The sequence below is a fragment of the Heterodontus francisci genome, chromosome 29 (assembly GCF_036365525.1).
Source record: "Heterodontus francisci isolate sHetFra1 chromosome 29, sHetFra1.hap1, whole genome shotgun sequence".
NCBI classification, from domain to species: domain Eukaryota; kingdom Metazoa; phylum Chordata; class Chondrichthyes; order Heterodontiformes; family Heterodontidae; genus Heterodontus; species Heterodontus francisci.
The window spans coordinates 46,782,398-46,794,503 of record NC_090399.1 but is presented as its reverse complement, the minus strand read 5'-3'; the positions used below and the strand labels follow the sequence as shown (position 1 = coordinate 46,794,503).

The window sequence follows — 12,106 nt, the reverse complement described above, 5'->3', positions numbered from 1 at the left end:
AAGAGCACAATGGACAAATCTGTCTAATCAGAATCTTCCTCTGTCTATTTACAACTTTGCCATTTAATAATGCCAAATCAATAATAGAGATGTTAAAGTGTGGTGAATTAATTCAAACGTAAAACTGTCAACGGAAAGGGTTAACTTCTCTACTCGTCTGCCAGGGATGGAGCAAAACATTCCCAGACAGACCAATTTTGTGATCGAGCATCATGATTCACGTGGGGTGCCAATTAAATTTAGCTTGTTGTATCTGTTCTCATTATAAGAGAAAATATCATGTCGTCAGTTGAATTCTATTACTTAGTCCAACGTTCAGAATTTATTTGCAGTGTAATTGCTACATCGTGGCAGGAAAACACAAGAAGGTGCTATCCAAGGCATTGGAACAAAGTCAGTTCCTTCCCCAGTAGGGGTAATCTACCCCACGAGTGAGCATTGATAAGGGAGTTTGATAAAGCACTTTGATATTGGATGAATAAAAAATAACAAACTTTCCACAATCTTGAGAACTAACAAAATACATTTATGTATATTTTCCTTCCACTCAAGATTGCCTTCAAGTCCACAATCAAAGAGAATTCATCCAACTCCTTTCAGTGTCAGTCCATACGCATGCACTTTAGAACTGATGTGTCTTTAACTAAATATAATTTTCACCATTCATTGATTTCCAACCAAAGGTAGAAACAAAGCAAATAAACCGTGTGCAGATTTGATGTTTCTTCTTGAATAGACTGACAGGTCTACACAGTTAACATGATCACTAGCATGCCAACAGTGGAATTCTCGTAATTATACAGTACGGTAAATCTAATTCAAAGTAGCGTTTTTTCATCCTATTTGAAATCATGCAATATAAAACACAAAACAATATTATTTTATTCCAGAGTTACTGCAAACAAATCCAATGAACCGTCTCCAACATGCAGTCTTGAAGTGGGGCCAATAGTAACAATTCTGAGAGGGAGGTGGAGAGATCATGGGTTGGATATGTCACAAGTTGCAATGCTTGCTTCGATGTTCTGTTTGGGATTATTCCAATTGTGGATGTAACTTTCGGGATCAAGTATAAAACGAACTTTTGAAAGATAATGGAAATAGCATTAACGCAGTGCAAAATGCCCAATCTATCTTTAATCCACGAAATGGGTACATTCTGACCTCAGTACTCGGAGTCAATTTCCAAAATAAGTCAGCTTCAAGCGGAACTCCTTGTTCTTAGTGCAATGGGTGGAAGCGGGTCCTGCTCCCGGTTCCCGCTTTACACCGGCATGAAATCTTCTTGGCCCCCTCCAATTCCTTAGTAATTTGCGTCCATGAACTTCCATGAACCTGACAAATGGCTGCAGAGTTCCTTATCCACATCATTGTTTTTTTTTCTCATACACATCAGAACAATCCCTATGGTTATCACCTATGAATACCAGATGCAAACATTTCAGACTATCCATATTGCAGTATTCCACTAAGAATATCACTTTCTGTGTATATATGTCGGTATTACGGGCCTGAAGAACATCAAAAACACAACAATGAACGAATACATTGTAGATAGAGTTACTCCACCACAAATGAGCACGTTTACTTCATTAGTTGCCTTCCACTAAACTGCAATTTTATGTCTTCTGATTAAAGAATATATATCATTTTTGTTGAACTGCAGAGATCAACATGTTTTATTTCTAAAATGTGATCGACTGAATTCTCCAGACTTTTCTAATGTCAATATGGGTATGTCTGCAAGTGATCAGTAGGAGTAAATACGGATTAGGTAAACCTGTTTGTTCAAAAGACTGTAACTAATGCAAATTATTGTGCAATGCTCTTTTTGTCACTTGAGGTTTCTCTCGGGTATAAATGAGACCTTATTTTGAAAGCAGATCTGCATGCCCACAATGCAAACAGACGAAACCACTTCTCTCCAAACATGGAACAGCCGGTAATCATCCAGATAGAAAATATTTACTACCCTATTCTTGCGATAGTTGGAATTCCAGGTAAGCCGTTAATCAATGGTTAATATTCATCATTAATTGTCTTTAACAGTGTCACTGCTACTGCTTTTCGGTGGATAATAAATCCTCTTTGGTTTGTTATTCTTGACATACAGGCAATAATTAACAGCATCAATCAAATAATAGAAAGAATACGTCAGGATTTCAAGGGAATAATTTAACAGGCAACATAGTTCTGAAGTTTTAAATTAAATAACTTAATTCGCTTTCCTTTGTACAGAGTCTTAACATTTTAAGAAACAAAATGGAGGGAATACCGAAAATCTGAACAAATATAACAAATACTGTAATCACTTAGTAGTTCGGAAAGCAGGGAGAAGCATTTAACCTTTCATCTTACTTATCAGTTCTGATACAAGATCAGGGATGGGAAACGATAATTATGCTTCTGCACAGACGCTGCCTGACCTGCTGAGTGATACCAGTGGTTCACAAATTAGGACAAAGTACTTGCAGCATAGATGTAGATCATTTCACATTCGAACAATATTCTGGTGAACAACGTTCGCCCTGAATTCCCTTTGAGATTCATCAGAGATTGCGTGACAGTTATGGAACGTAGATCTGCTCTCACCTACAATTATAAACACCTTTTTATAGATTTACTAAACCAAAATACTGCAGCTGTCAGAAATCTGGAATAAAAACAGAAAATTCTGCAAATACTCAACAGATCTGGCAGCACCTCTGGCGAGAAAGCAAGTTATGGTTTCAGTTTGAAAACCTCTTTCGTCAGAACTCGGAATTGTCATAGTTTATTTTTAGGAAGATCACATGGAGAGGGTGGAGCAAGAAGAAAAAGTAAGGTCTCTGACAGGACAAAGGATGGCAGACATTAACTGACAAAACGAGTTGGTGATGCAGAGGCAAAGGGAGGAGTAATGGAAGAAAGAAATAAATGAATAAATGATATGGCTCTGTCAATTGCAAATCAATGAACAGCAAAAACAAGAGCAAAACCAGATTAAGACAAAAATATGCAGATAAAAGTAATAAAAATTGGGGCAGAGCTTACAGTCTGAACTTGTCGAACTCAGTGTTGCATCCACAGAAGCTGTAAAGTGCCTCATGGGAAGATGAGGTGTTGTTCCTCGAGCTTGCATTGAGCTTCATTGGAACACTGCAGAAAGCCAAGGACAGAGATGTCAGCGTGATAACAAGATGCAGAAGTAAAATGGCAGGCAACCAGGACCTCAGGATCATGCTTGCAGGTGGAGCAGCGGTATCTGCAAAGCGATCAGCCAATCCTCGTTTGGTCTCCCTAATATCGACCAGATCCCATTGCGAGCAGTGAACAGAGTATACTAAACAGAAAGAAGTCCACATAACCCGCTCTTCCACCTGGAAGGAGTGTTTGGGACCTTGGCGATTGAGGAGAAGGTGCTGTGGGAAGGGGATGGGTGTTGAGGTGATAAAGGAGTCTACAAGGGTTTCGCTGAGAAAATGGTTCCTTTGCGATGCTAAAAGGGAAAGGAGGGGAAGCTTTGTTTGGTGGGAGCATCACGCTTTAGGTGGCTAAAATGGAGGAGGATGATCCATTGAATACGTATATTGATGGGAGGAACGTGAGACAAGGGGCACCCTATCATGATTCTGGGAGGGAGGGGAAGGGGTGAGAACAGAAGTATGTGAAACTGGTCGGAAACGTTCCAGGGCCCTATCAACCAAGGGTGGGGTGGGGGGAAAACCTCTGTTCGGGATGAAGGAGGAAACTTTAAACGCACTGGTTTGGAATATGGCATCTTCAAAACAAACTTCAGAACAAGTGGGACCGAGACAGAGAAACAGGGAGAATGGAATGAAGTCGTTACAGAAAGCAGACATTGAGGAACGATAGTCGAGATATCTGTGGAAGCAGTGGGCTTCTAATGGGTAGCTACTGGTAGCCTACCCCAGAAATTAAGACAGGGGAGTTCAGGAAAGGAAGGGAAGAGTCGAAGATCGACACTTTGAATGTGAGAGTCGGGTGGAACTTGGAGCTATATTTAATGATGTTTTCCATTTCAGGGGAACAGCTGGAAAAGACACTGATTCAGTCAATAGTATACTTGAAAAAGAGTTAAGGGAGGGAGACCGAGTAAAACTGGAACAAGGAATGTTCCACATATTGCACAACTTTGCAGGTATAGCCAGAACCCATGCTGGTACACATAGCAAAACCTTTAATTTGGAGGAAGTGAGATAATTTAAAGGTGCAGCTGTTCAATTTGAAAACAGATTCAGTCAGGTGGAGGAATATGGTGGTTGTTGGAAACTAGTTGAGCATCAATTCAAGAAAGAATTGAATAACCCTCAGATACTCCTGGTGGGGAATGTAGGTGCAGAGAGAATGGACGGTCATGCAGAAAAGTCGGTAAGGGCCAGGAAAGTGGAAACCGTGGAAGTAACGGAAAGCATCAGAAGAGTCACGCATCTGGATGTCAAGAGACTGGACAAGCTGAGAAAAATAGATTCAATACAGGAAGAAATCTGTTCAGTGGGGTGGGAACAGGCTGAAACAAAAGGTTTCTTGGGCTGTCCAGTATGTGAATCTTGGTAAGAAAGTTAAAGACGGCTGTTTTGGATTGGAGAACTATGAGGTCAGAAGCTGTGGAGGGAAGATCGCAAGAGTATTTGATGTCAGTGACAGTCCTCAAAACAATGGCTTGAATTTTGGTGCTGGGATCATGACCCAGGGGAATGTGGGAGGAAGTGTCGATTAGTTGTCATCCAGCTCTGCTAGGTAGAGGTCAGTTTGCCAGTCAACAATAGCACCATCCTGTCGGCAGGTTTGATAACAATATTAGGCTTGTGCCTGAGGGAATAGACTATTGCAAGTAAAGAGGGAGACAGGTTAGAATGAGAGAACGGAGAGTAAAGAAATTGACATGGTAGATTTCACGCTTGCAATTCTCAATAAAAAAAGATCAAGACAGGGTAAGAGGCCAGATGCAGGTGTCCAGTTGGAGGGAGAAGATTGCAGATTTTTAAAAGTGCTTGCTGTGTAGAGGGATGACTCTTGGCCAAAAGAGTGAGCGAAGAGATGAAGGCAAAGGAAGACGAGCTCAACGTTGTGCTAAGTTCAAAATTAATTGAGGTGTGTGTGTGGGGGGAGAGGGGGGGAGCGGGAGTTGATAAGGATATAAAGCTGTGTCATTCCCTTAGGACAGACCGTGCAAGGTCAGAGAGGGGAAGGTCCGCACATATTGTGAATACACAGCAAGCAGTGATATTAGAAGAAGGGATGGGGTCAGAAAGTAGTGAAGGGGAAGACAGATCTGAAGGGACCTTGGTACCCATGGTATGATGGAAATTGCAATCTTCAACATCTGAAATGAAGATAAAAAGTATGTGTTAAGGCATTGGATGAGACAAAGGATTAAATGAAACTGTGGACCACGACATCTTTGAGATAGCAGTTTACCCTACCAAAACCTTGCATAATCTTTGTGACCTCTATCAGATTGTACATCAGACTAGTTTTTTTTTTTCTCGAGAAAGGAACGCAGCCTGTGATGTGCTTTCTGATAGGTATAACTTCTCAGTTCTGATATCATTCGAATAAGACATGTTTGCTCCTTCTCCAGTGCATTTGTATCATTTGTATATTAAAAACAGAAAGGTTCACTGTGCTCCAAATGGGACCTAACTAACTTTCCATATAATTTAACATAACATCTCAATGTTTCTAATCCTTCCCCGCAGAAATGTAACTCAGTGCTTTGTTTATTTTTATGGCCTGATTACCTTGTTGAGCTATGTATCTGTATGCCCACTGTACTATTCAGATAATGTTTAGTAACTGAAAACCCAACTTTGTGTCATTCGCACATTTTGAAATTATATGTCTGGTTTCAGGGTACATGTTGTGTATATAAATGTGAACAGCAGTGGTCCCTGGATTGATCCTTGTGCAATAACTGCTTTGTTTCCATTCCAATTAATGTGCATAGAAGCAAAAGTTGGAATGTAGTGAATTTCCTTTCTCTGCACCAGCCAAACAATCTACCTGGTTGGAGCAAATTTGACCTCATGCTGCCTTCGGGAAACTGAAACGATCGGGTGAATCTCTGGTTTTACACCTTGCCAATTTTCCTGACGAGAAGACAATGGACTGTAATATGGGCCGACGAGTGAAACCAGCGTTTCACCCGATTCCAATGGTTTCTCATCCGTATGAAACACTTAGAGTCATAGAGTCATAGAGTCGTACAGCTTAGAAACAGGCCCTTCGGCCCACCACGCCCATGCCGACCATAATGCCCAGCGATACTGATCCCACCTGCCTGCATTAATTCCATATCCCTCTATGTCATAGAGTCATGGAGAGTCATAGAGTCGTACAGCACAGGAACAGGCACTTCGGCCCACCGCATCCATGCCGACCATAATGCCTATCTGTACTAATCCCACCTGCCTGCATTAATTCCATATCCCTCTATGCCTTGCTCATTCAAGTACTTGTCCATATGCCTCTTAAATGTCGCAACTGTTCCTGCGTCCACCACCTCCTCAGGCAGCTCATTCCAGACACCCACCATTTTTTTTGTGAAAAATGTACCCCTTTTATCCTCTTTAAACCTCCTCCTTCTCACCTTAAATCAATGCCCTCCAGTTTTAGTCATCCCTACCATGGGAAACAGACTCTGGTTATCTACCCTATCTATGCCTCTCAAGATTTTATATACCTCTATCATGCCCACTCTCAGCCTCTATCTCTCCAGGGAAAAAAGATCCAGCCTATCTAATCTCTCTTTATAACTCAAGCCCTCCAAACCAGGCAACATTGTTCTGAATCTTTTCTGCACCCTCTCTAGCTTAACCACATCTTTCCTGTTGTGCGGTGACTGGAACTGCACACAGTAGTCCAAATACGGCCAAACAAATGTTATGTACAACTGTAACATGGCGTCCCAATTCTTGTACTCAATGCCTCGGCTGATGAAGGCAAGCATGCCATATGCCTTCTTCATCACCCTGTCAACTTGTGTTGCCACTTTCAGGGAACTATGTACTTGTACCCCAAGGCCTCTCTGCTCAAGAACACTCCCCAGGGCCCTGCCATTCACTGTATATGTCCTGCCCTGGTTTAACTTCCCAAAATGCATCACTTCACACTTGTCTACGTTAAATTCCATTTGCCACTCCCTTGCCCACTTTTCCGGTTGATCTATATCCTGTTGTAACATTAGACAACCTTCTTCACTGTCCACTATACCACCAATTTTGTTGTCATCTGCAAACTTACTAATTATGCCCCTTATATTCACATCCAAGTCATTAATATATATGACAAACAACAGAGGGCCCAGCACCGATCCCTGCGGCACACCACTGGTCACCAGCCGCCAATCTGAAAAACTACCCTCCACTACCAGCCTCTGCCTCCTATCACCAAGTCAATTTTGTATCCAATTTGCTAGCTCACCCTAATCCCATGTGTTCGAACCTTCTGGACCAGCCTACCATGCGGGACCTTGTCAAAGGCCTTGCTAAAGTTCATGTAGACAACGTCCATCGCCCTGTCCTCATCAATCCTCTTGGCCATCTCCTCGAAAAACTCAATCAAATTCGTGAGACATGATTTCCCACGCACAAAACCATGGTAACTATCCCTAATAAGACCATGCCTTTCCAGATGCATATAAATCCTGTCTCTCAGAATGCCTTCCAATAACTTTCTAACCACTGATGTAAGGCTCACCGGCCTGTAGTACCCTGGATTATCCCTGCTGGCCTTCTTAAATAAAGGCGCAACATTAGCTATCCTCCAGTCTTCCCGTACCTCACCCATGACTAACGATGTTAAAAAAAATTCTCTGCCAGGGCCCCAGCAATCTCCTCTCTTGCTTCCCATAGCATCCTAGGATACACCTGCTCAGGCTCTGGGGATTTATCCACCTTAATGCGCTTCAAAATCTCCAACTTCTCCTCCTTCATAATGTTGATATGCTCCAGGATATTGGTGTTCCATCCCTTGAACTCATTAGATTCCATGACCTTCTCCACGGTAAATACAGACGAGAAATATTCATTTAAGACCTCGCCCATTTCCTGTGGCTCCACACATAGATTGTCACATTGATCCTTAAGGGGACCTACTCTCTCCATCGCTACCCTTTTACTCTTAATATCCTAATGGAATCTTTTAGGATTCTCCTTTATCTTATCTACCAGGTAAATCTCATGTCCCCTTTTTGCCCTCCTAATTTCCTTTTTAAGTGCACTCCTACATCCCCTATACCCCTCGAGGGACTCGCTCGATCCCAGCTGCCTATACCTGACATATGCCTCCTTCCTCGTCCTGCCCAGACCCTCAATATCCCTCATCAACCAAGGTTCCCTAAACTTGCCAGACCTGCCCTTCCATCTAACAGGAACATGCCGGCCCTGAACACTTCCTATCTCACTTTTAAAACCTCCCACTTGCCAGACGTCCCTTAATCTGTAAACAGCCTCTCCCATTTAACTTTTGAGAGTTCCTGTCTGGTGCCATCGAAATTAGCCTTCCCCCAATTTAGGACTTCAACCTGAGACCAGTCCTATCCATTTCCATAACTATCTTGAAGCTAATAGAGTTATGGTCACTGGTCCCATAGTGCTCCCCCACTGACACATCAACCACCTGCCCATCCTCATTTCCAAAGAGGAGTTGAAGTGCAGCCCCTTCTCTAGTAGGGCCATCCACATACTGCTTCAGAAAACTATGCTGGACACACTTAACAAATTCTTCCCCATCTGATCCCTTAGCACTAAGACAGTCCCAGTCAATATTAGAGAAGTTAAAATCACCTACTATTACAACCCTCTGATTTCTGCACCTATTTGTGATTTCCCTACATATATGCTCCTCCACTTCCCTCTGACTATTGGGGGGGCTATAGTATATTCCCATCAAAGTGATCACCCCTTTCCTATTTCTAAGTTCTTCCTATAAAGCCTCGCTGGACATTCCCCGGGGATATCCTCCCTAATTACTGCCATGATGTCCTCCCTAATCAATAGTGCAACTCCCCCTCCTCTCTTAGCTCCAGCTCTGTCAGGCCGGAAGCGTCAGTACCCTGGAACATTGAGATGCCAGTCCTGCCCATGCTTCAACCACGTTTCCGTAAGAGCTATAATATCACAATCCCATATACTGATGCATGCTCTGAGTTCATCTGCCTTAACTGTAAGTCTTCTTGAATTAAAGTAAGTGCAGTTTAGCTGACCAGACCTTCCACGCTCCCAGTCCTGCCCCTGCCTGGCCTGCCTACTGGACCTGCTTGCTTTAACCTCTACATTTGCCTCATCTATATCATCTGACAGACTACTATTTTCGGTCCCACCCCACCTGCAAGACTAGTTTAAACACTTCCATGTGGTACTAGCCAACCTCCTGCAACGATATTGGTCCCCCTCCAGTTCAGATGCAACCCGTCCTTCTTGTACAGGTCACTTCTGCACCAGAAGAGATCCCAATGATCCAAGTAGCTGAAGTCCTCCCGCCTACACCAGCTCTTCAGCCACGTATTCATTTGCCTTTTCCTCCTATTCCTACCCTCACTAGCACGTGGCACAGGGAGTAATCCTGAGATTACAACCCTTGAGGCCCTGTTTTTTAACCTTCTGCCAAACTCCCTTAATTTCACTTTGCGGGACCTCATCTCTCTTCCTGCCTATGTCGTTAGTACCAATATGGACCATGACCTCTGGATGCTCACCCACCCCTTTCAGAATGTCCTGCAGCAACTTCGAAACAGCCTTGACCCTAACACCAGGGAAGCAACATAACATGCTTGAGTCTCGTTTGCAGCCACAGAAAGGACTATCTGCACCCCTTATGTTAGAATCCCCTATCACTACAGCACTTCCAACCCTTTTTCTCACCTGCTGTGTAGCAGAGCCCTCCGTGGTGCCATGAACTTGGCTCCTGCTGTTTTCTCCTGGGAGGTCATCCCCGCAACAGTATCCGATGTCGTATATCTGTTTGAGAGGGGGTGGCCTCAGGGGACTCCTCCACTACCTGCCTGCACCTACTAATCCATCTGGTGGTCACCCATCTCTTTTCTGCCTGTGCAGCCATTACCTGTGGTATGACCACCTCGCTAAACGTGAATGCTCCACTGTAAATCCACCCGCAGCTCCAGCTCCATAATGCGGGTACCCAGTAGCTGCACCTGGATACACTTCCTGCAGACATGGTCACCAGGGACACTGGAAGCATCCCTGATTTCCCACATAGCGCAGGAGGAGCAGATCACGGGGCTGAGCTCTCCTGCCATGACTCACCCTTAGATTAATAAGTTACGCCTTAATTAAAAAATACTAATTATACTAGGGGCCTTGTTCTACCCACTTCAATCCAAAGTCCTTAAAAAGTAAAAACACTTTAGTAGTACTCACCTAATCACCAGAAATTGTTTTCCAAAAAAAGAACAACGATCCTCTTATTTTTGAAGGTATTCTAACGGCTGCAACTCACCAACCAATCACCTTGCAGCTCTCCTCTGACGTCACTGTTTGCCCTTTTTAAAGAAGCTCTTTTTAAACACCGCTGGTCTCACTCAGTCTCGTTCTTTCCCGCTGCCTCTGCTCTTTTTAACCACCTGGTCTCACTCAGTCTCCTTTTTCGCTGTCGCTGCACTTTTTAAACACCGCTGGTCTCACTCAGTCTCCTTTTTTCCCGCTATTGCGGCTCTCTTTAAACACCGCTGGTCTCAGTCAGTCTCATTTGAGCTCAAATATAATGAGTGCACGAATGTTCGCATGAAAGAATTGCCAACTGTTCAGTCTTTTCATATAAGGAGAGTGATTATTTTGATTTTTCCCTTTTTGCAGCTAATCTAATGACAATTGTGATTCTCGCCCATGGACGTTGCGAGCTCTCCAAATGCATCAGCCGATACCTGTTAGCCATGGCAGTGGCAGATCTAATGATCCTGATATTTGATGTAGTACTCTATGAGATTAAAGATGCTTATTTTCCATACTCATTCCTAAACTACACTCCCATTTGCTGTCTTAACCTTGCTCTGTTTTTTGCGTCCACTGATTGTTCTGTCTGGCTAACTGTCGCATTCACCTATGATCGATTTGTGGCCATTTGTTGTCAGAAGCTACGAAGAAACTACTGCACTGCGAAAACCGCAACTGTGGCGATAGTAGTGGTGTGTACTTTGAGCGTTTTAGAAAGTGTTCCAATCTACTTTGTATATGAACCTAGGGAAATAATTGACAGTATACCATGGTCCTGCTATGTGAAATCAAGCTTCTATATGTTACCCGCATGGGTAGCATTTTTGTGGTTGGAAACTATTATAACCCCATTTGTACCATTTCTTCTGATTTTACTGTTCAATGTGCTGACGGTCAGGCACATTTTACTGGCCAACAGAGTGAGGAAGAAACTCCTAGGACACAAAACTGGTGAGAATCACAATGATCCAGAGATGGAGAACCGAAGAAAATCAGTTATTTTATTACTCGCCATATCGGGTAGTTTTATACTTTTGTGGATGGTAGCACTCATATGTAATGTATATGTACAATTAACAGATGTTCAATTTTTAGAAGCAAATTATAACGCTCCATTTGCCATTGCTGAACAATCTGGATATATCCTTCAGACTTTGAGTTGCTGCACAAACACGTTTATTTATGCAGTTTCCCAGAGAAAATTCAGAAATGAATTGAAGAATATGATTAAACATCCCCTGACTGTAATAATATACTCATCTAAATAAGTTAAAAGGCTTCAGAAAATTAAATAAAAATGAGAATTTTATTTTTTGGGAATTCGTGTAAAGGCGCCAGTGTCGCATTAGCATTCATTTCGTTCCCAACCCAATTTTACATTCCAGTGACTTAAATGGAGTAGAACATCAGACGATGCGTATGTTGCATGGCTCTTTCAAAATCATCTATTGCACACTACAGCCAAAATTAAAATAAGTGAAACTTGCTAACTTCCATCTCTCACATGAAGACAACTACAGTCCACCCTTAAATCTCTAGTCGAATTACTGGAACTCGGAACAATATGGTACATAGTTTCCTATTCCTGTACTTGCCAGACAGTTTTTTTTTGTTTGTTTTCGCTTGTCAATTCGAATCAATAGATGGGAAAG

General features: G+C 42.7%; 1 protein-coding gene across 1 annotated transcript; it reads left to right on the top strand.

The window, feature by feature from the left end:
- The first annotated feature begins 1,930 nt into the window (after positions 1-1,930).
- On the top strand, positions 1,931-11,722 carry LOC137345812 (probable G-protein coupled receptor 139). Its single transcript, XM_068009061.1, has 2 exons — positions 1,931-2,000; positions 10,818-11,722. Exons 1-2 carry the CDS (start codon positions 1,931-1,933, stop codon positions 11,720-11,722), a joined length of 975 nt encoding a protein of 324 aa, XP_067865162.1.
- The last annotated feature ends 384 nt before the right edge of the window (positions 11,723-12,106 follow it).